The sequence below is a fragment of the Centruroides sculpturatus genome, unplaced genomic scaffold (genome assembly GCF_000671375.1).
Source record: "Centruroides sculpturatus isolate CEXI.00-Female unplaced genomic scaffold, Cexi_2.0 scaffold2249, whole genome shotgun sequence".
NCBI classification, from domain to species: Eukaryota; Metazoa; Arthropoda; class Arachnida; order Scorpiones; family Buthidae; genus Centruroides; species Centruroides sculpturatus.
The window spans coordinates 7,427-31,532 of NW_019386433.1; the positions used below are offsets into that span (position 1 = coordinate 7,427).

The following is a 24,106-nucleotide window of genomic DNA, read 5'->3' on the forward strand; positions in this document are numbered from 1 at the left end:
TCACAGAAAAGCAAACTTAGGGCGTCGTACTCGTAGCGCCATCTGTTGGACATAAAAGCCTTAACCTAGATTATATATTTTAATTTATATGAATGTTTAACGGAATAATATACAGCCTATGTCCACCCTGAGGTTCCATTCTAAATATTGGTGAAAGAATTTTTGAAATCGGATGAGTAGTTTCAGAGATTACCTGCTGGAAACAAACTTACATACATACATACATACATACTTACTTACAAACATTACCTCTTTATAATATTAGTATAGATTACAAATAATGTATCAGAATTTCAGTTATACAGTAGAGCGTCGTTTATCCGAAAGCTGGTCAATTGAAACGTCGGTTAATCAAAAGCATTCCAGTCGGCAAATTTAAATTTCCGCTAATGCTGTGGGCTGCTTTGGCTATGTCGTGGGCTAATCTAATATTTTTTTTGTTGGTGTGTGTGTGTTTTAGCTGGCAGCACTGGCACTTTTGTGTAGTGTTTTTCTGGGAACTGTGTGTCGTGCTGAATTGAACGTTTTTGATACTAGATTAACTTCTAAAGTATTTTTTTTTTGTTTTTATATTTTTCAATATATTTATTTTGTTTGTACAAAATAAAGAAATCATTTTTAATGATAAAATAACCAAGATTATTATTATAAAAGTTTTCGCTAGGCTTAACATTGATGTAAATTCAACACAAAGCGACACGCAACAGAGAAAAATTTCAACATGGGATAGGTTAATATATTTTTTTATACATAATCAGTTATCTGAAAAATAAGTTATCTGAACAACCCCAGTCCCCAATTGATTCGGATAAATGACGCTCTACTGTAAATTTATTATATGGTCTACCTGAACTAAGGGTTGATCAGGATTAATATGAACACCAGGATTTTTCTCTAATCCAGACTTGGAGCCTGTTTGACCTGTTATTGGTTGTGCACTAACATGAAGAGCAGTTGCAATACTGCGCAGAAGTGTTTCTTCAGTCAGATCTGGGCCTACACCTTAGCAATGATAAAAATAATTATTATTTCTTACTAAGACTTTTAAGATTTTAATATGGATTATATTATATTTGTAGGTTATGAAATCATTTTGATTTCATAACCTACAAATATTAATCAATAATCATGTTTATTAACTTGGTCTATTATAATGGGTTACAACATAAGAATAAAAATAACCCAAAAGAAACATTTTACATTAAAATATAAAATCTAATACCTGAAGAAAAATACCCAATCAGTTACAATTAAGTCATAAAATTTTTTTAAAAAAATAATTTAAAATTTTACATAAAAATACTGAAACAAAATAAAAAATTTTACTATATTCTGAACTTATTATTTCTGGAAAATTTAATCATTATTATTTTTTACAATACAGTGGAACCTCACTTAACGAGCACCTCTCATAAGTAATTCGCATAACGAGCAAAGCAAATTATAAAAAAATGACTTGCTTAATGAGCAATGTTTCACATAACAAGTGATGAGGAGAGGGGAAGGCCCAGATTGTGTGCATGCTACACCAGTCTGAGTTTAGCACTCATTCTGCTAGCATCTTAGTGTCACTTGTGATCATACATTTTTCAAAACTTGTGTTCAGACATATTACATATAAACATCAACAACCGTAGCCTGTTATATAATAAACATGCCAAACGATATGCCAAATTCTTGGGCTATGTAAAGGTTATAATTAAATATTAGAAATTAATGTATTTCAATTTTTTTTTTTATTTCTGCAAATCAAATTTGCATTCCAGGTTGGTTCATTCAGCACTAGAAGAAATGATGATGATGATGGTTCACGCTCCTTAACAATGTATATTGTATAATTTTCTTTGAATAAACATTATACATAAAATATTTGAATATTTTTTTTTTAGCATGGAACGCATTATTGTATTTTACATTAATTTACATGGGAAAAATTGTTTTGCTTTAACAAGTAAGATTCTGGAACAAATTATGCTTATTAAGCAAGGTTTCACTGTAGTAGTGTAGCAATCTATTTAAGATCTTTTGCTCGATCTTCCTAATAATATCTGAGAATTTTTTTTGAATATATTTTCAAGGCAACTTGGTCTATCCATTTTATAGATATAATGAACTAAAATATCTCTATAGTCCTGTCTTTATATTCTATTTTTGAAATTATCTTAGATGCAATTTTATTAGAATGTTGCACACTTTTAAATCAAACTGATGTCATTTTTTCACTTTCTCATTAAAAAAATGAATGATGCATTATTCTTAAAACAAAAAAAAAATCAAAAAATTTTGCAATTCTTACAAAATTAACACATCTCTTGAACTGATATATCTTTTCATTTTTCTTCTATCAAATGGTATGTATCCATAGTTCTCAAGAATCCCATTTCTGCTGAAGTAAATCATTGCTCATTCCACTTTATGAGAATCCATGCTTCACTTCCATTAGATGAACACTGGTCTTGCCATCATTTTATGGTTTAACTCTAAATTTTTATTACATTGAAATTAACTGATTATTCTAAGTGTTTCTGTCATTTTTGAGTTTAGAAAAAAAAGACATTATTCATAAATGAATCTCTCTTTCTTCTAGGTACATCAGATTTATAACTAAGATATTTGATAACATTGTTTGTTTGAAGTGAATGAACATCTGAATAAATTCGTGCATTCCAAAACTATATTTCCAATGTATATTTTATTTGGAATATGTTCTTTCTTCTGAAAGTTATGATTTTAATTTTCTGCAACTGATAATTCCGTATTAAAATTTCTGTATGATGTAAAATTGATGTATTGAGTATTACAGTTTTTTTTTCTTATTAGTAAAGAATACTAAGTTTTCAGGATATCAATGTAGATTATTAACTTTGTAATAATATCTATGTACTAGATATTATTAATTCCAATATCTGACAATAGATTGATATGGATTGGATATATATATTTATTTAATCGGTATCAGCCATTTCTCTGATTAATCGGTTTTGATAATCGGCCAATTTTGCAATTTGGTATTTTTGTTAGTATGTTACGTATAATGCTAGTAATAAAATATAATAAATTTCTGTTATTTATTATTTATTACATGACAAACTGAATATTAAGAAAATTTTACAATTCAAATTATTCCTTTTATCAATACAAATTATAAGGTGTATGACCTATTCAAAGCTATCTTTTTTATTTAAAGTTTAAACTTTAAACATAAAACAAATAAAAATTTTATATTCAAACTGTAAAACCCTTAAATTGATGCAAAAACAGAGAATTTCACCATTTTCAGAGCATAATCTATTTCTTGCCAGCTCATAAATGTCACCTCCAGTGCTGAAAATTCTTTCACTTTCAATGGAAGATGCTGGGGCACTTAAATATTTCATAGCTATTTTGCTCAAATTAGGAAAAGTTCTTTTCAATGTCTCCATCACAAAAATAGGTCACTATGTCTTTGTTCAAGGGGTAAATGTAAATATGTTTCTAATTCTTGATCGAAATGTTTGTTCATTTCTTTCGTTTTTTTCTTTCTTTTTTTAAACATGCTATTCTTCATTCTTTCATTTACCAGAAGCTAATTCATCAAATAAATCAAAAAACTTAGAGATTCCCCATCATCTTGATCATCTCCAGAAGTAGAAGCTTCATAATTTAATTCTTATTGAGATTTTGAATTATCAACATCTTCTAAGCTATCAATTGCCCATATTTTTATTTTCTCTACCATATCCTCCTTTTGAAATTTCATTTTGAATCTTGGATCTAATAAAGATGACAAGCATAAAAACTTGTTTTCTATATATGCTGAAAATCTTTTTTTTATTTATTGGATTTTCTAGTCTTTCTATTGTGGTATTAATGCCACTAAAGAAACTACTACTCTTTGCTTTTGATAAGAATAATTTCAGAGTCTCTATTGTGGGAATTATTGAAGATGAGGTGGTTTCTCGTTTGCTGACTTCCACAGTAATTTCTTTGAATGATTTTAAAAGTAGAACAATTTTTTTTCAATGAGAGACCACTGATATGGGCTCAACATAGGAATTTTATTATCTATAACAGTGTTTTTCAACCTGTGGGTCGCGACCCCCAGGGGAGTCGCAAAGCCTTACACGGGGGTCGTGGGTGAAAGAAAAAGACAAGTGTTTGTAGGTCCTACACTACCATAAAAAAAACTAGAATTTCAGTGAGAAGGCTGTGCCTGTTTATTTTACAGTACAATTAGTTTTTCGATCAATATTTAAAGAAAGAAAATAAAATACTTAGTTTTTAAAATCACTGATATAGTTTTAATATGGCCCTGGGGGGTCGCCAGAATTTTTTAACTTGTAAAGAGGTCGCGTATTCAAAAAGGTTGAAAAATACTGATCTATAACATATGTGACAAGGGCTTTTTGCTGTTCCAACATGTAGTATGTAGAATTCCAGCAAGTAGGAACATCTTGAATTAATTTGTTTTTCTGCAAATGTAACTTGTCTTTCAAATCTTCCAATTTGTTTACAGATACAGCAGAATGATTAAAATGTATGACAATATTTCTATTAATTATGATTATAGTTTTCACATCTCGTTGAGAAAATATACATTCGTTTAGTGTCAGCTGCAGTGTATGTATAAAGCATGATAATGCTTCTAAGTTGCAATTCCTAATTCCAGCTACCATATTTGCTGCAGAATCTCTCAGTACTAAGAGTATCTTATCACTTGTCAACTTATACTGTTCAATTTTTGTCTGTTCATTGATTCATGTAGCTGTGTGGGAACCTTCAAAGGGAGCAATTTGCAAAACAGCTCTTTCCTACTGAAAATCATCCTTCAACCAGTGAGCTGTTACACTTAAAAAAGGAGAATTGTTTGTAGTTGCTGTCCAAATATCAGCAGTTAAAGAAATATATTTTGTTTTCATTAACACAGAAACACTTCAGCTTTTTAAACAATGTTGAAGTTTCCATGTGTCGACAATTAAGTGTTGAGATTTATTTTAGAAGCTTTCCAAACAAAGGACAAGATTGTTGATTTTGAGAGGATATTCGATCATCTCTTGTTTACCTGACCCAAGGGAGAAAGAAATACCAGGAGGAGAAAAATGGGTTTTTTCCACATTATAATTAACTCCAGGATCTCACACTATTAACGCAATAAATTATTAACACTAATCGGCCGATAATGCATGGCCTATTAATCGGTAATTGGCCATTTTGCTTATCAGTGCATCCTTAATCAATATTTATTTGCATAAATGAGACATTATGTACATATAATAATCCCTCAATTTATGCAAATGCAGTTGAAAAATTTTCAAATTTTAACCCTCTTGAAGGAATATGAAGTCAACTGCCTTAATTATATCACATGGTATCAGATGCTATAATTATATCTTTTAATTAATTATGTATTTTGTCTTCTAGACCAGTGTTCCGCAACCGGTGCGCCATCATAAGATAAAAGGTGTGATGTGAACTTTTACATATTCTATTAATTTCAAGTTTTATTTATATATTTTTATCACAGTTCTTGTGTTTCTTATGCTTGTATTTCATTCACTGATGAAATAAAATGATGTTAAAAAAATAAACACATATGCCGTCCCACTACTCACTTATTCTTTAGGAGTTATACATTGGACTCACACAGATCTTGAGCAACGCCAAATGAAAACAAGAACAACACTTACTAAGCATAAACAACATCATCCTAAATCTGCCATAGAAAGATTAACCCTTCCACGTAAAGATGGCAGATGTGGCCTAATCGACATAGTTAACCTCCAGTACAAACAAATACAGACATTGCAAGAGTTTTTCTACAAAAAACAAGAAATGTCACAGTTACATAAAGCAGTAACTCTAGCAAACTCAAATAATACACCATTAAATTTACATTCACAACATATAAATAGCATAGACATCATTAAGCAATCATGGATAAGAAAGGCACTCCATGACAGACATCCCTATGACCTGACCCAGGATTTTGTTGACAAAATCACGCCAAACAGCTGGTTAGCTCAGGGATGCCTCTTTAGGGAGATGGAAGAATTCATGATTGCCATACAGGATCAGTCATAAATACTAAAAAAGTACAGAAAACACATACTCAAAGATATAACAATCACAAAACGACACATGCAGAAAATGTCACATCATGCCAGAAACCATACAACACATCACTTCTGGGTGCAAGCTCTTGGCACAGACAGATAATTTACATAAACATAATTAAGTAGCAAATACATCAAGAGCTTGCAAAGAAACACAAATTATTAGACATCCACAAACCATATTACAAATACGTTCAACAGACAGTATTGGACAACAACACGTACAAAATGTACAACAACAGCCATAATCACAGATAAAACAATTTACCACAACAGACCAGACATCACACTCATTGACAAACACAATAAAATCACATACATAAAATCACATAATGTATGTGATTTTATTTTTCAATATCTGTTCCAAACACTCACAATGTACAAAACACATGCACTGAAAAAATCAGCAAGTACTGCTTCTTGACAAAAAGCACTGAGTTCAGCGTTAATACGATTTTTCTTATATCGCAAGTACTTTCGACGAGTATTATATCGTCGTCCTCAGGCGAAAAAAGAACAAATTTGAAAATTAGAACGTGCAGAGTGTTCCAAGCAGAAAACGGAAAAATTTTTCTTGTCAATTTCTAAATTATAGCGTTCGGTAATTCCGTTGGTCACGTGCAACAAGCTTTTGCTGGCGTTCGAAATATCTTAAATCCACACGACTAGCAGCGCATGCGTTGAGGAGCGATCGTACTAATTGTGCGACACTTGGCGCTTTTTGCTGTTTAAACGCTGGTATAAAGTAACCCATATTTCGGGCAAGTCGAGTGTGGGGACATTGCATGCATCTGTGGTCATTGTAAGGAGCGCTTCCCAAATAAATGTAATTCTTCTGTTGTTACAGCTCCTGAGCAACGCTGTTTTTGACCATAACGGGTTATAGCCCTGCTGTAGAACTTTTCTGGCGAGCTCTGTGGTCTGTCTTCCTTTGATCATCCTGATGTTCTGCGATACGGCAAGCGAGCATTCTTGTCGTTGCCCCTATATACTTCTCAATTGTCCCCGTTACTGGATTTTCCAGTTGCACTGCGTATATTCCCGATTTTTCTAAGACGTTGACTTTATCCCATCTAAAATATCTCAAACAGCTGGAGATTACTTGCCCAATTACAATTTCTTTTGAAATGCAGAGCAAAAAGAGTAGTTCCAAAGTGCATACAGCTTAAGCGCAAGAAATTTCCGGAGTGTTTACGAGGGATAATTCCGAAGGTAGAGCAGTCTCTTTTGACCAAGCTAATTAGAAACAAACGCAAGTGCCTTGCAGAAGCAGAGCAAAAAACCTACGTAGCTCATCTGTATTTTTCCAAAGCATGTGACCCCTCCACGTTGTACGTTCAACTGGGCAAAGTGCAAAGTATAACATCAATCTCCACGCAGAAAATTAAAAAGAAGTTGGACAAAAAGCTCCAGTGGCTACTCAATTCGACGCGTACGCAAAAAGCAGCAGTAGTAACCACTCCATATTACAATTATACAAAAGAGCAAGTACCCATAATCGTACATAACACACTGGAACGGGGTCCCAAGTACATCTCACATCCTATGAGATCGGATTTCGACCAGTTAGTCCCAGCCACCTTAGCAGCTTTAAAAGCCTGCCAGACTGCACCAATGTACCAGCAAATGGAGTTAGAAGTCATCACAAAGCTTGCTACAACAAAGCACATCTCCGATGCACCAAATAGTCGCAAAAACCAACAAGCAGTAACGAAATTCCTTGCCAAGAACGATCTGAGGCTCTTAGTATCGGACAAGGACAAAAGATTTGTTTTGTGCAGAGAAAATGACTTCATCGCTAGAGCCAATGAGTTTCTGTTACAATCATGCTCTGTGGAGATAAACAGCGACCCAACAACAGCAGTACTGCGAAGAGCAAAGAAAATCATAGCACTTCCAGGAATAGCCTTAACACTACCAGGACGCCTCGATCCTCCATCCAATGTTGCATGCCCTAGGCTATTTTTCCAGCCAAAAACGCATAAAGAGAACTGGCCACTACGACCATTAGTAAACAAAAGGTCACATCCCACTTACCACCTAGAAAAAGCCCTTGCAAAGTTTCTACGAGAGCTACTTCCGGAATCACCGCATGTCACTCCTTCCTCTATGGATGCCAAAACAATCATTAGTTCCAACATGGCAAAAGCACATGGCAATAGCAGCATGTTCTACAAAATGGACGTGATATCCCTGTACCCATCCGTTCCTGTATTTGAAGCTGTAATGCTAGCCAACGCTATGCTCCTCGAAAAAGGTTTTACGGTTCAACAAGTGCTAGACATTCGTGAAGCGTTGATCTTTATCACTGAAAACAACTATTTCCGCTTCAACCAGAAAATATATTTACAGAAGCAAGGAGTCCCCATGGGCTCTCCTCTCTCAGCAGTATTAGCCGAGCTCATTATGAGGGACGTGGAACAAAAAATTTTCAAAGTTCCGCTTGCTATGTGCTACCCATCACTATACTTGCGCTATGTAGATGACATTCTACTAATATGGGAAAATTCAGAAGAGGAGTTTATCCAATTTATGCAGCAACTTTCAAGCGTGCATTCCACCATCAATTTCACATGGGAAAAGGAGCAAGATCGATCTATAACATTTTTGGATATGCGGATACAGAAATCAATAGAAGGGCCGCAGTTTACGGTGCATCATAAGTCCAACATAGTCCCCTATATCATTCCAGCTGATGCATTTCAACCATCGCGGTATGTCAATTCCGCCATAGCGGCTCTCATCAGAAGAGCGATGCTACTTCCCTCATCGCAAGCTCTAATAAAAGTCGAACTGGAAATCGTAAGAACGGCAGTACATCACGCTGGATTCACAAGTGCCAAATTTACGCATGTACTACGTAGGGTAAAAGATTCCCTTTTCCCGTTTACCACACTACATAGCAAAAAAGAAATGTCTAGAGTACAATCAGCACTGCCGTACCTAGGAGCACCGTCCATACTTATTAGCCGTATTTTCCGGCGATACAGCTTTACTCTTCCTTTAACTACCCTACCCAACCTACGCAGGAGTATATGCAATGATCGGGATAAAGTCGACGTTTTAGAAAAATCGGGAATATACGCAGTGCAACTGGAAAATCCAATAACGGGGACAATTGAGAAGTATATAGGGGCAACGACAAGAATGCTCGCTTGCCGTATCGCAGAACATCAAGATGATATAAACAAAGGAAGACAGACCACAGAGCTCGCCAGAAAAGTTCTACAGCAGGGCTATAACCCGTTATGGTCAAAAACAGCGTTGCTCAGGAGCTGTAACAACAGAAGAATTACATTTATTTGGGAAGCGCTCCTTACAATGACCACAGACGCATGCAACGTCCCCACACTCGACTTGCCCGAAATATGGGTTACTTTATACCAGCGTTTAAACAGCAAAAAGCGCCAAGAGTCGCACAATTAGTACGATCGCTCCTCAACGCATGCGCTGCTAGTCGTGTGGATTTAAGATATTTCGAACGCCAGCAAAAGCTTGTTGCACGTGACCAACGGAATTACCGAACGCTATAATTTAGAAATTGACAAGAAAAATTTTTCCGTTTTCTGCTTGGAACACTCTGCACGTTCTAATTTTCAAATTTGTTCTTTTTTCGCCTGAGGACGACGATATAATACTCGTCGAAAGTACTTGCGATATAAGAAAAATCGTATTAACGCTGAACTCAGTGCTTTTTATCAAGAAGCTATACAATTTTGGCGTGAGTTTTATTTATTTATCTATTTCTAATCAGCAAGTACACAGAACTCACCCAGGAAATAAGGCATCTATGAAGGATGGATAGAGTGCTTATTGTACCTGTTGCTCTCTCCTCTACAGGTGTCATACCACATGCTACACAAAAGCCTGGAAACATTAACCTGTCCTATGTTGTTCCCGAAAATATTTGTGTTGACCTCATTGACCTGCATAGGCGATCCCGAATATTTTTGTGTTTACATCGGAACGTTTTTGATACTAGATGTCACTATGCGTCACAATTTTTATATTAAAACAAACTTTAGAAATATAATTTTTTTTGTTTCTATATTATTCAATATATTTATTTTGTTTGTTCAACATAAAAAAATAATTTTTAATGATACAGTGAANCTAAAACGTCGACTTTATCCCGATCATTGCATATACTCCTGCGTAGGTTGGGTAGGGGTGTTAAAGGAAGAGTAAAGCTGTATCGCCGGAAAATATGGCTAATAAGTATGGACGGTGCTCCTACGTACGGCAGCGCTGATTGTACTCTAGACATTTCTTTTTTGCTATGTACAGTGAAACCCCGGTTAACGAACGTCCTGGTTAACGACCAAATTGGTTAACGAACTTTTATTTTGCAAAAATGTTGTCTCGGATAACGAACAAAATTCGGATAACAAACGTAACGGTATTTTGTGTCAAATTTTAGTTGGTGTTAGGCATGCGCGAGTTAAGCATTGCTTTTCCAAGTGTTTGTGCTATACTTCTTTTTTCAGTTTTGTGATTTATATATATTTAATCAATATGGCATCAAAGAAAGAAAACAGTCATAATGGCAATATAAACGACAATGCGCTATCGCATTTGAGAAAAATTTTGATTAAAAGAGTAAGACAATCAACTTTAGATCAATTTCTTGTTCCTTACGGAAAGAGTTTGTTTCTTTGTTAAGTTANCGCATAATATCTTTTCGATAAATTTTAATTATAGTATTATAAGAAAGGAAATTAAAAGAATATAATTTATTTTTATATATTTTTTTTATTAATTAATTGAAAGAATTTACTAGAGGAAAAAACGATAAAAAAAATTATATTTGTATGCAGGGGCGGATCTACATAGGGATTAATAGGTCTTAAGCCATGGGCCCCCAAGTATCAAGTGCCCACAAACATTAAATTATCATAAATTTTTAATACTTTTTCATTAACAATGAGCACTTAACGTATAGTAAAAAATAGTTAATAATATAATAATAATGATGATAATTTAAAGTATTATTTGTTTTATTGTAATAATTCTTAATCTAACAAAAAATGGGGCCCCATTAGACTTCAATAATCCCTAGGCCCGAAAAACCTAGATCTGTATGTTAATATAAAATTTCTAGAATTAAAAATTATTCACATTTATAATAAAGAATTAATATTAAAATTTTGTGTCTTAATAACGGTTTTGTATTATATAAAAGATATTTTAATTATATAGTATCAATATTTTACAGAAATTAGTAATTGAACGGAAAGGAAAACAAGGAAATTTATATTACAATTTTATGAAACGTGTTATATAAATTTTAATCAAATAAACAAATCAAAATTAAAATTATTTTTAAAGTAAACTGTACATTTTAACTTATTTTGAAATAAATTATTACGTAATTTAATAAAGACATTGAATAAATTAGACTTTATATTGATATACTGTACACACAAGTTTCTGTGACTAAGTATAGGCTATGACATAGCCGCTATGTTATAGCTTATATAACTTTCAAAAGTTGTTTTCACCATTATAATTTACATTATAATTGCAATTTATAATATATTATCTAATAAGGAAAGAAAAAAGATAGCTAGCTTGTTTGTTCTTTACGTAAATTAATTGGATGCGGTTTGAGAAGATGCAATGAAACTTTTCAGATATCACCCTCCAGAACGAAATGAATAACTGAATAAACTCTATTTCTTCTTATGAATGTATGTCTCTTTAATCCGACAAATTAAGTTCGGTAGACTATGAATACAGCTTTCTTTTATTGTTTTCACATATGCATTTCAGGCTTAATTTGTCGGATTAAAGAGACAGCTAAGCCCCTCTTCAGTGCAATAATATGGTTCTGTCTTCTAAAACTACGGTGTATAACGTACAACATTGGGAAGAGTTTTTAATACAGCCATTAAAAACATCTAAAATACACTTTCCAAACATTCATACGGAAAACCTACTTTTAACATGTGCTCATAAAATCTTATATAAGTACAACTTAAGAATATATTGTGAAATGATGAAATAATGTATGTATTCTCTTAAAAATGATTTTAATATCACTATAATGCATGTAATTAATCAGTAAAAAAACGATTATAATAACAGTTACTGCAACGGTATGTTGTAGAAAATATAAATTCTTTAAAAGTTGTACTTATATAAGATTTTATGAGCACGTTAATAGTAGGTTTTTCGTATGAATGTTTGGAAAGTGTATTTTAGATGTTTTTAATGGCTGTATTAAAAACTCTTCCCAATGTTGTACGTTATACACCGTGGTTTTAGAAGACAGAGCCATATTATTGCACTGAAGAGGGGCTTGACAGTTATATATTGTGCCTGAAATGCATATGTGAAAACAATAAAAGAAGTGTCTAACCTGAAAGCTGTATTGATAGTCTACCGAACTTAATTTGTCGGATTAAAGAGACATACATTCATAACGAAATAACAGCTACCATAAGTGATATTTACCCGAATATTTTCGTGTTTACATCGGAACGTATTTAATACTAGATGTCGCTATGTGTCACAATTTTTATATTAAAATGAACTTTTGAAATATAATTTTTTTTGTTTCTATATTATTCAATATATTTATTTTGTTTGTTCAACATAAAAAAATAATTTTTAATGATACAATGAACACGATTATTATTTTAAAAAAAAATTTTTTAGACTTAACATCAACGAAAATTCAACATGGCGTTACAGGCAACAAATAAAAATTTCAACATTGAATAGGTTAAAATTGAATAGAAACACATACATCACACTACAGAAGGCCACTATTTTGAATACCTGTCATATTGTTAAGAAATTCCTGAATACAGACACACACTGCACACTTATTTAATTTTTGTCTTGTTTTGAAGTTACTATGCCTTGATTCTGGTCCAGCATAGTACATAAACATCGGTGTCAACCGAGTGTAACTCACAAAACTCAACATAATAATAATAATAGGTTTATGAAAGTCTATTATGAAAGGTTTATATAGGTTTATGAAAGTCTATTAATAGTATCATATCATACATTTTTGAGGAGAATAACATTTTGGTGTGCCAAGTTGAGTCATGTCGAGTCATAGGTGTGCCACAAGTAGAAAAAGGTTGCGAAACACTGTTCTAGACTAACAAAAATGTATATTTTGCATTTATTTTATTGTAATTTGATCTGATAAAGCAATAAAATAAATATAGCAAATTTCACTTTGCTGTAAATTGTCCCAGGTTTCATGGATTGACATTGGGTTTGTTTGTAATTAAAGAGGGATGAATTGCTTTCAAGGTTAGGGTAGGAAAAGTTCATTTACAGTAATCCCTCCATTTATGTACTGTTTTTGTGGAAACAACTACTTGTGTAAATGGAAGGATTACTGTATATTGAATAATAAATGATGAAAAGTGGCAACATGTCAAAAACTACAGATTATTGACAAGTTTCCCAGTCAGAATGGATTCAATTTTATCAACATAATAATTATTTTAATTTATTTTTTATAATTTATGTAAATATTAAAACATAAGTCTCTATTTAATAGGTTCATGTCCTGATAATTATTAAAATCTTTTTTTTTTATTTCAAAATTAGGATCACTAGCTTTTCTGCAAAGATTTTGGTAAATCTCTTCCTTCTTTTCTATTATTCAGGAAATTCAAAAATATTAATTTAAAAGTTTCATCAGCATATTTAATCAGTTTAACGTTTGATTTTATCTTCACTAGATAATTTATTGTTTTTGAAGTTTTGTAGTATTTCATGCAGTTCTTGTTTGAAAATATATTTCATTTGACTTTTTTTGATTAGTGTCTGTCTAATTTATTCCTAATAAACAACCATGAGTTTTGAAAATAAGTGACCATATTTATTGGACACATTGACTCTTATTCTCTTTCTTATTTTTTGATCCAAAGTTTTTAAACTTCTGAGTTTTTATAGGTTTTATCAGATTGTTTTCTACAGTAGAAACAAATTTATTCTAAATTTCTGTTTCTTTTTTTGATAACAGTTTCTTCCATAATTATATTTTTAATTGTGTTGATTGTTATGTAGGGCCTACTTCTTTTTTCTTTGGTCCATTTTCTTTTTCATTTCTAAATTTTCAGAGACTGCCCATTTTAGAATTTTAAAAATATTTAGCCATTCTTCTTTAATTAATTCATCAATTATTTTCTTTTCTATTCTTTGTTAAAAAGATCAGCTATTATATATTATTCTAAGTAAAATAACTTTGAAATTTTCTTTCTAATTTATTGAGATTAATAATAATAATAATAATAAATATTACTATTGAGACATTTTTCCATTTTTAACTGACATCTCCACCTAGTAAAGTTATTTAGTTAGTTAAGTTCACCATGCCTGAATGGTTGTCAATTTTTCATTCCTGATTGCAATGAACTCATCTACATGGCAAGAACTTTATTTTTAAACTTGAACCATATTTGTACCCTCAGCTATTCTCTCTAACAAAGCTGGACAATATTTCATCTATCTAACTTCATTCTGAAGATTAAGGAAGGAGAGATGGACAGACGGATGGACAATAGTGGGAATTTATAGGTCTACAATTTTTTCAAATTGCAGCCCAATTAATTTCAGACAATATTAGAAATAATTTTTTTTAAAAAAGTAAAATGAAGTATTATATATTCTAAATAAAATCTCACCTCTCATATTTTTTGGTAAATCAAAACTTTGAAATGCTTCTTCATTAACATCACAAGCTTTCAAACCTTGTAATCTTTTTTCCCAAAACAACTATAAATTTAATAATGTAGATAATAATAAATTTTATTAAATCAATATTTATTTATTTATTTAAACCTACAAACATACCTGTTTTGGTTTTTCTTGCGGACCATGTTTAAAATCAGTACGAACTTTACTTTCTTGAGATTTTACCACCGTCACAGGTTGTTTAAAAATAGAAGCAGTCTGTCTTATAGGTGGAACAAGAGAAGTGTCATTTCGTATACCTCTACTATAATCAAATTGTGCTCCTCTTTGACGTTTACTCTTCCTTAAGAGCATAGAATTAATTTTGCCAGTACGAAAATCAAACGTACTGAGATCCACAGTGTCACCCAAATATCTTGCCAGTTGGGGTTTACTTCGAAACTTTTTTCCAGTAGGACTGAAAAATAATTTTGTTACTTAAGTGAACTGGAAATACATTCAAAATAATTAATTGCAGTCCTAAATAAATTACATAAGGACAAATTTGAATGGAAACTGCACAGTTGACCACCATCTCTGCTGAATACTTTGGTTTCTAAACTTTCATAATAAAACTTTCATTTAAAAATTTTTAAGCCGATCATTTTAATTTTTGTTACTCTTCTCTGTACATTAAATACAACATTCAAGTTTAAAAATAATAAAGGAAATATTCCAACATCAAAATAATTTTTTAGAATTTAAACAATTTCATGTGCTTTAGACATTATCTTTTTTAAAAAAAATAAACTCCACAATCATCCTTGTAGTGTTTTTTTTTTATTGGAAAAAGATGAAGGATTATTTGATAATGCACTGTTTATCTTTGTGTAAGTGTTGTGAATATTCTATAAGTACATATTTGCTTGTAGAATAAATGATAAAAGAATCATCAATTATGTTATTTTGTTGTTGCTTGAAGTAGCTTTTTGATATAGCATTTCACCAGAATGTATTTAAACTATCACAGACACAATTACGCAATGTATTTCACTTAATTTCTAGTTAATATTTATTAAGAAAAATTAAATTTTTTATTAATTTTTAAACAAGCTTCATTCTCATCAATTCTCTGTAAATTAACAGTAATTCACAGATAATTCTCTTGTTCTTTCTGTTATTAACTTCAGGCTGTTTCTATTTTTGTTTGTCTCTTCCACAAATTCAACAATCCTATTAATTTTTCAATCTCAAGCATTTTTGCTGTGAAGAAAGAATTGTGATTGATTGGTGGTTGACAGCACTCTTTATGTGAAACTTCCTTTTTAAGAGGGTTTCACATAAAGAGTGCTGTTAAATCTTAAAGATTTTGTGGGTTGTCAACTAGATTAAAAAATTGAAGTAACTGTGGAAAATGTCTGTAGTCATGTAGACAACAAAAATGGATTTGTGGATGGTGCTTCTACTTTTTGCATCAAATAGCAATCAAGATTGTCATCAGAAAATGAACTGTTTCTACTTCAAAGAATGGTTTAATTAAAACATTTATTACACACTCTTTCCACATAGTTTTATTATTGTTATAGATATTGAAAGGTATCATAGGATTTGCTCTGAAAATCTGCCCACAAATTCATAAAGAAAAGACAAAATTTGTTACTGATTATTCAAAAAGGAATATCATGACAGTCAGAACTACCGAAAATAAAGAAGTTGAAATATTTAGATGTTTAGGTTTAATGTCGATGGCACAGCTAATGCAGCAAGCCATATTATTGTGGCCGTCAGCCATATTGTAGTTTGTATATAGTTCACAGTTCCTTATTTTATTTCTATTCTTCTACTTTCTTTCTGTTGTCTTCGAGAACTTTCCATATCAACCATTACTACTTGAGGGGGAAGGCTTACCCCTTCTCAGAACCAAGGGTGAAACAAAGGAGTAAGGTATTAGTGCTTCTCCAAATTTGTGGAAATAAACAAAAGAAAATGTAGCCTGAGGCAAGAAGAAAGGAGAGAGAAGAACACTTTTTGGCTGGACCTCAAAAGGAACGTACATGCAGTGTAGTGAGTGAAGCTCAAAAAGAGAGAGATGGAAAGAAGGTGGCAGGTATAGGAGAGGACTGTCGAGATTAGAGAGGAGGAAGCACAAGAGACTAGGGAAAACCGAAAGAATCGGAGAACCTCAAAAATGAATTGCTGAATCAGTAAAGAAGAATAAAAGATTATGTCTGTGAAAGGGCACCTCCCCAAACATATCAATCAATCAACATGGACCTGGGTACTCTCTATCTATCTCTTTATACTTTCTATACTTTCCTAAGTATAATCATTTCCCTGTTATATTAGTTTTAAGTTAGACATAAGATTAGTTTTTAAGTTGGTTATCAAGGTTTTGTGTTATGCGTGCATATATTATATACTTGTACGTGAATAGGAGGCGACCTATTTCCCTGTGAGGATTATAGGGTAAAGGAACCCGTTAAGTTGGAATCTTCATAAAAAAACAAGAAGAACGAACCATGCTTAGAGAGCATTAAAGAACTATTTAATCATACATGTTTTTGTTCCTGTGTTCCTATTTGTATCGTTTATTTGCGGACTTACAAATCTCTTGTTACAAACAACCACACCATATTACATCTACCACTACTACAACATGCAGGAGTGTAACCTAAGTTAGCCTGGAACCAAGCCAAAGCTTTGAACAAAGGTAAACTGCAAATCATGATAAAACTTTCAAGTTGGATGATATCACAGTTTTATTTCATGAGAATATAAATGCTGTCAAATGTCAATGTGAGAAGCCAGGAGGTAGAGAGTCAAACTCTAAACCCCTTTTATTGGCAACAGAATGGCAGGATCTGCTCACGTTGTCACTGGATGGCTAGGAGGGCAAAAAGTCAAGTGGGGAAGTCACGTGGAGTAAGTCAATAGGGCATTGGTGATACATGAGTGAGAACAACCGTTTTAAAATTCAACAAGTTTAATAGAAAAATAAAGCTTAAGATACAACATACAAGCAACAGATACAATTATATCTATGCATTACTATGCTAGAGGTCAATGACCTAGACCAGGGATGGCGAACCTTTTTGTGTTCACGTGCCATATTGTAAGCATACTTAGCTTTAAAGATGTTTATGCATGCCAAAGTTTCAGACTTCAAATAACAATATTTAAAGAAATTAAACAAATACGCTTTAATTAGAATAAATGTAAAAAAGCTGATTGAAAAAAGGATGATCAGGTGATAAACCAAAAACATGATTGAAAGAGACAGAAATTGTATGATACATTACGTGCCAGATGATTTCTCCTTATGTGCCACTTTGGGCACGCGTGCCATAGGTTCACCACCCCTAACCTAGACTATAGGCATTTATAATTATTACAATTGGCCCTAACTCGAATGCTAAACAATTGAGAGAGAGAGAGAGAGAGAGAGTTTAAAATCAAGAGTATAATACCTCGTGACTTGATGGTTCCAGATCCTGTTCATTTGATGTTGGTAATATGATTGTGGATCTAGTCAAGGTAAAATTCCAGGTGGCCCCATATCTGGATGGGAGCAGAGAGAAAGGCAAAAAGTCACAATTCACCAAGTCAAGTCTACTCCTCAGGGACTGATCGCTGCGACAGTTGGATGCACTGTTGTTATATGGGATTTAGCGAGGGAATCTGATCAGGTGACCGTTTGTTTGGTAGTGTGACACAATTGTTTGTCAGTGATTATTTATAGATTTCCTCCCTAGACTAAGTTAATCATCAACTTTCTCACTTTTGACAGTCGACCATTATAACATATTTTTGTTAAATTCGTGCAAAGGGGAAAGAACTTGTTGACAGTTACGTTAATATTTACTATTTTCCTGTTTTTACTTTGTGGGAAACGAGCAGTAAAAAGGAAAGTTTCTAGCCATATGTTTTCGTTAAATTTTTATATAAAAACAGGATCCTCATATCAACAAACCCACATAAGCCTTATTTGTCAAGCATGTTGAGCGGGAAAAAAGTTAGTTATCATGAGCTGAATATTGATAGGTTAGTTATCATGAGCCTGAATATAGCCACAGGGGAAACACAATCGACAGTATTTCATTAGGTAATCATTAGTAAGCTAAATTTCCTTCCTAATTGCAGATACACTGTCTCACTTTCTGATGCATTTCTTTCACCTCTGACTTCAGTAAAGTTATTGTAAAATGGTCAAGCATATTTTATTATACAAACTCAAGTTCTTAAAACTCAGAAGTGACAGATCAGTGGCATTACTATCTTCAATATGTGCAATTGCTTCTTAGCATCATGTTAGTGCAACACTCAAGTGTTAGCAAACAAATTTTTGAAAGTAAACAAGAGTACTATTTCACAACATTACATGCAAAATTTGTCAATAAGCCACTTAAGTTTTGGAAAAAAAAGGAGGCACATATGAAGCACATGACACTAAATACACCATATCAACAATGGTTTCTCTAGAAAGAATAACAAAGACATCATTTCAAGTCACTTGGCAAATTATGCATTACAAAACTCCTCATAGTATCAATAAAAAGTTTGTCAAGCCCATTGCAATTAAAATTGTTCCACTTTCTGATTGTAAAGAACAGAACTGATATCATGTTAGAATATATTACTAATGAGCTGAAAACTTATGAAAAGTTTTCAATACAAGTTGATGAGTCTGCTGATACTAGTGACAACTTGCAACTTGTGGTTTTCATAAGATGCAAAACAAGTAATGATATGTGGAGAAATTTTGTTTTGTGAACCATTAAGCACTACAACAATTGATCAGAATATTTTTGACAATTTTTTCTTAGAACATAATCTGCTTTGGAAAAACTGTCGCACTTTATGTGGATGGAGTGTCCATAAAGATGGAAAGCCATTTGGGATTTTGTGCTTGAGTAAAACAAGAAAATTTGAAGTAAACCAGTCTTTAAATACTGAATGTAATTAATATTAAAAACTCCAAACTACACTTTAATCCAGTAAAGAGCAAAAATTTAATGCCTAAATTTTTGTTAAGGTGTAGTTTGGAGTTTTTAATATGAAAATCTGCATTTGGCAACACAAGACTTTCAATCTGATCCACAATCTGTTTTCAAAGCTATCCAGACTGTAAAACTTTAAAATAGGTTGTATCATTCTATTCTATAAAATTGTATAACAATTATAAAATCTTGTTTAAACTAATTAAATTAATAGAGCTTTATGTATTCATTTTTATGAAAAATCTCCTATTTCTCATTTTAATTATCATTTCATTATGTAAACTTCAAGTTCAAGGCACCTTACTCTTTAATATTCATTGTGCAAAGAATTAGAAAGCAAATATCGACATCTCATATATTTTTCCAAGATTTGGTAAAGGCTCAAGGCAAAGTATTATAAGGCTTTTGTCACTAAAAGTAGAAGTCAAAATATTTTTGAGAGAAAAACTACATGTTGGCTAAAAGTTTCAGAATGAAGAATGGATAGCAAAGGTGACTTATTTGAGTGATATCTATCATCTAAATAAGTTAAATGCTGATACATAGGATTGACTATGGACTATTCTTGGCATTGGAGAAAAGATCATGTTCAGAAGAAAATGTTTTGGCAAAATTGCTACATTTCCTATTCTGAGATCCTGGAAGGTGTTGCCCAACTGTCACTAGATACTATCAACAAAGTATTTCAGAATCATTTAATGAAACTTCTGGAAAAATGATGATTAGGCCCAGTGCACATATCCAGTTTTTAAGCATACTGTGACACTATGGCACTAAAATTATGGTGTGAAATACTATAAGTCAGATAGGCAGTAAGTGAAAATTACACATTTTCTTTAATACACATCCAGCTCTGATGACAGCAGAATGCATTCTGTTCATCATTTCACAGTAAAAATATTTATTTTTTTTACTTTATTTATTTATTTTTGCACTGGCATTCCAGCACCACAACAGCACCATATGTTTAAAAACTGGATGTGTGCACCAGACCTTATTTTCTAGAGAATGTCAACTTTTTGTTGACTGTATGAGACATAACAGAAACATAACTGTGAGAAATCTATTTGAAGTGAATGCCAATGAAATTGTTGATGAGATTATTAGATTTCAAGAATTCGTCAATCTCCAGGAAATCAAATTCTACAAGAAAGGTGGTTACAGCAAGTATCCATATCAGAGTTTTGGACTCACTTAACAGAAAAGACAGTTCTGTCTTTTGAAGCATTGAAGGCACTGCTGTCTTTTCCAACAACTTATTTCTATGAAGCAGAATTTTCTTGTTTAGTAGCCATCAAGACAAAAACAAAAAATTGTTTGGATTCCCAACACGACCTTTGTTGCAATCTGTTTTGAAACATACAACGAAAAATAGAACAGCTGAATTCAAAGTTGCAACATCAAGAAAGCCATTTATTGTCTTTAGACTTTTGATTCCCAAGAAAGCAGTTTGATGTGATGCTTTATCATTTACTTAGAATAAATTATATATTCAAATTCAATTTCACATGCTTTTAACATCTATTTGTCCACTGTGGGTTGCTGCTTCACTTTACCAAAACATTAGGGCCATAAAAGCTTAAAACTGGAGGTATAACCCATATTTGGTTGCTTAAACTTGTCCATATATGCATATGTATATATACATACATACATACATACATACATATGTATATATATTTGGATCAAGATATATATATATATCTTGATCGAAATGCATGTGTGCACACACACAGATAAACACACTGTATGCAAATGTATGGACCTTGATTTGAATCTTTACAATTAAAAAAGAAACTAAAATTATTATTACTCAATCATTGAAACAAACTTTAATTTAAAATCACTCTTAAATTTGTCTATATTTATATAGTTTTTGAAGTAAAATATTAATATTAAGATGAGTTTTAACAAATACAAATATTTACTTGACATTAGCAGTGTGTCCTGTAAGTCTGGAACCATAGGAGTTATGTTGATCTTTGTTCCTTCTTTTACAGGTAAAACATGGAATAAGCATTGAGTAAGGAAAAATAAATTCAAACTATTTTGATGTAGACTTGTGATCGGACAGAAACTGGCAAAGAGTTGTCCAGACCACTGTGTGCAATTAGTGGAAAAGTCTAAATGTAGCCTGTTAAACTCTGGCAGCTTCACACTGACAGCAGATCCCCAGATTTTATTAACAAATTATTAAGGGATCTATCATTGTTTGTTTGCTGCATCATTTTCCCTGTACAAGGTTTTTGAAGAAACATTTGTGTTTGAATTGACAGTGTCATGGTATTTTGTGTTATTTTTCTTTCAACATTTTCAAGAAATTTATCTTTCTTTTTATTAATATATTTTCCTAAAAACCCATTCCATTGTATTTTATAAAAAAATTTGTAAAAAAGCAAGTCAATACATACAATAACAGGTAAGATTCAAGCTCCGAATGAGGGGTTTCACACCGCCTTCAAAATTATTTAACTTTTGCCAGATATTCTCCTCCAAAGGTCAGTTTTTAACACATATCAGTATACTGCCTATTTTACATGCTTTGCATGTAGACGTGTCCCTCAATGCTCACCATTCGCATCTCAGCTCACACACCCCCTAAAACTATATAACTTCAAGTACTCCAAAGTCAAGCAGGCTACTCAAAGTCGGCACAAACCGGACCCACCAGTGGCCGAGTGGTCTTTGTACCCTGAACACTGGGAGTAGTGTTGCCACCTTTTCAAATCGCTGACCCGGACAGCAGATCAGGTTTGTTCGAACAGAAATTACTGATGCATGCGCGATGTCATCAGTGCCGGCCCGAGGTAAGTTTTAGGATGGAGCGAGATCCTATTATGGCGCCCCCTTGGTCAGTAGCGTAGCGAACATAACTGGCGCTCGGGGCACGACACTTTATTGGCGCCCCCTCCAGAACACATATAGTTTGTCTTGGAGACCATTTGGGCGCCCCTCTGCGAGTGGCGCCCGGTGCTTGATGCACCCCCTCACTACGCCACTGCCCTTGGTTGCCCCCAAATTTATACCCTTTAATTTTCTTTACCACTGAGGCGCCCCTAGGACTTAGCGCCTGGAGCGGCTGCTCTTTTCGCCCTATGGTAGGGCCGGCTCTGGATGTCATTTTACAATGCAAAGAATAACGTGCATACCAGTTCTAAATCAGTTACAGTTAGGGACTAGGGACTTGCGTAGGAGTAATGTAAGTAACCTTAAATTAAGAAAGAACAAGTACATATGACAGCTCTATTGGATATTGGAGACGTGTATGATCGTACATGAAAAAAAAAAAAAAAAGTCGACAGGTCGCGCGCCACACATTGGTGTAAACACACAGACTAACATGGCAGAATTGCAGAAGAGTTTCAGTGATTGTGAGTTCTTTCGCTGTTCAAATAGTATAAATTTATAAAAATATTTGCAAGAACTTTGTTTCATCATAATTTCACACTATGAAATTCCCAGACAAAATTAATAGTTCACCCAGACAGTGAGTCAATTCCCAGACTGTCCGGGTGAAAACCGGATGGGTGGCAACACTAACTGGGAGTTTGATCGTGGATTCATGCCTCGCTTGGACAGGCTGGCCATGTGGAGTTTTCCGGTTTTCTCCACGTCTGTAATGCCTAAATAGGGGCCAGTTTCCCTTAAAAAGACCTCCCAGAAGGCATTCCCCCAAGTGTTGCATTGCCATAACTTAAAAAACAAACAAACAAACAAGTTACAACCGGCGTCCCATTAACAGAACCTTCATACGTACTTTTACAATCAATAACATTCAAAGAATCAGCCTAAGAGTTTTTGTACATGTCCAGTCACCCTGTATACTGTAAATGTATAAATGAAATGACCTAAAAGTAACTTCTACCATATTTTGTTATATGCATAGCACACTGAGTCTATAAGCACTTAAAAATAATAATATATTATAATCTATATACCTATAATAATAAACATCAATCTTTCCAGCAGATAATCCAGTTCTTCTGATCACTTCTTCTCTCTTCCATCCTTTAGGCAAAGCTGGACATTCCATTGTGATGTAACAATAAACAATCCCAAAGTGAATCTTTGCTCCTTTCAATTTCTAATTCAGCTTTATTGTCTTGCTTTACATTTTGTTTTATATCTCCACACTAAAATATTTCTCTTTCTAAAATAGAACACGTGATCTTCGATGATGTAATATTTTAAAAAATTACTCTGTTTAAAATGTTTTTATATTATCGCAACCCAAAGACAGGTTCAAACAATTCGTATAAAAACAAGCATGCGCACTCCGTAATGTAAAATTTAATTAATTTATTTTTAAATCTTGTTTAATATTTTTTTCTTTTGTCGGCGTCTTAATTGAAAATAAAATTGTAACAATAATAT

At 32.8% G+C, this 24,106-nt stretch overlaps 1 protein-coding gene across 2 annotated transcripts in view; it reads right to left on the reverse strand.

Moving 5' to 3' along the window:
* Nucleotides 1-24,061, reverse strand: part of LOC111614945 (methyl-CpG-binding domain protein 2-like) — a 26,163-nt gene extending 2,102 nt beyond the window's left edge. The window contains exons 1-5 of one of the 2 annotated variants that reach the window (XM_023356319.1): nucleotides 23,671-24,061; nucleotides 21,661-21,723; nucleotides 14,916-15,213; nucleotides 14,747-14,837; nucleotides 848-1,002 (exon numbers count right to left, since the gene is read on the reverse strand). In XM_023356319.1, coding sequence (XP_023212087.1) covers nucleotides 848-1,002; nucleotides 14,747-14,837; nucleotides 14,916-15,213; nucleotides 21,661-21,723; nucleotides 23,671-23,765 — 702 coding nt within the window. In that variant the 5' untranslated portion in view covers nucleotides 23,766-24,061. The remainder of the gene's footprint in view (nucleotides 1-847; nucleotides 1,003-14,746; nucleotides 14,838-14,915; nucleotides 15,214-21,660; nucleotides 21,724-23,670) is intronic. The other variant, XM_023356320.1, reaches the window with a different exon arrangement.
* Nucleotides 24,062-24,106: the final 45 nt, after the last annotated feature.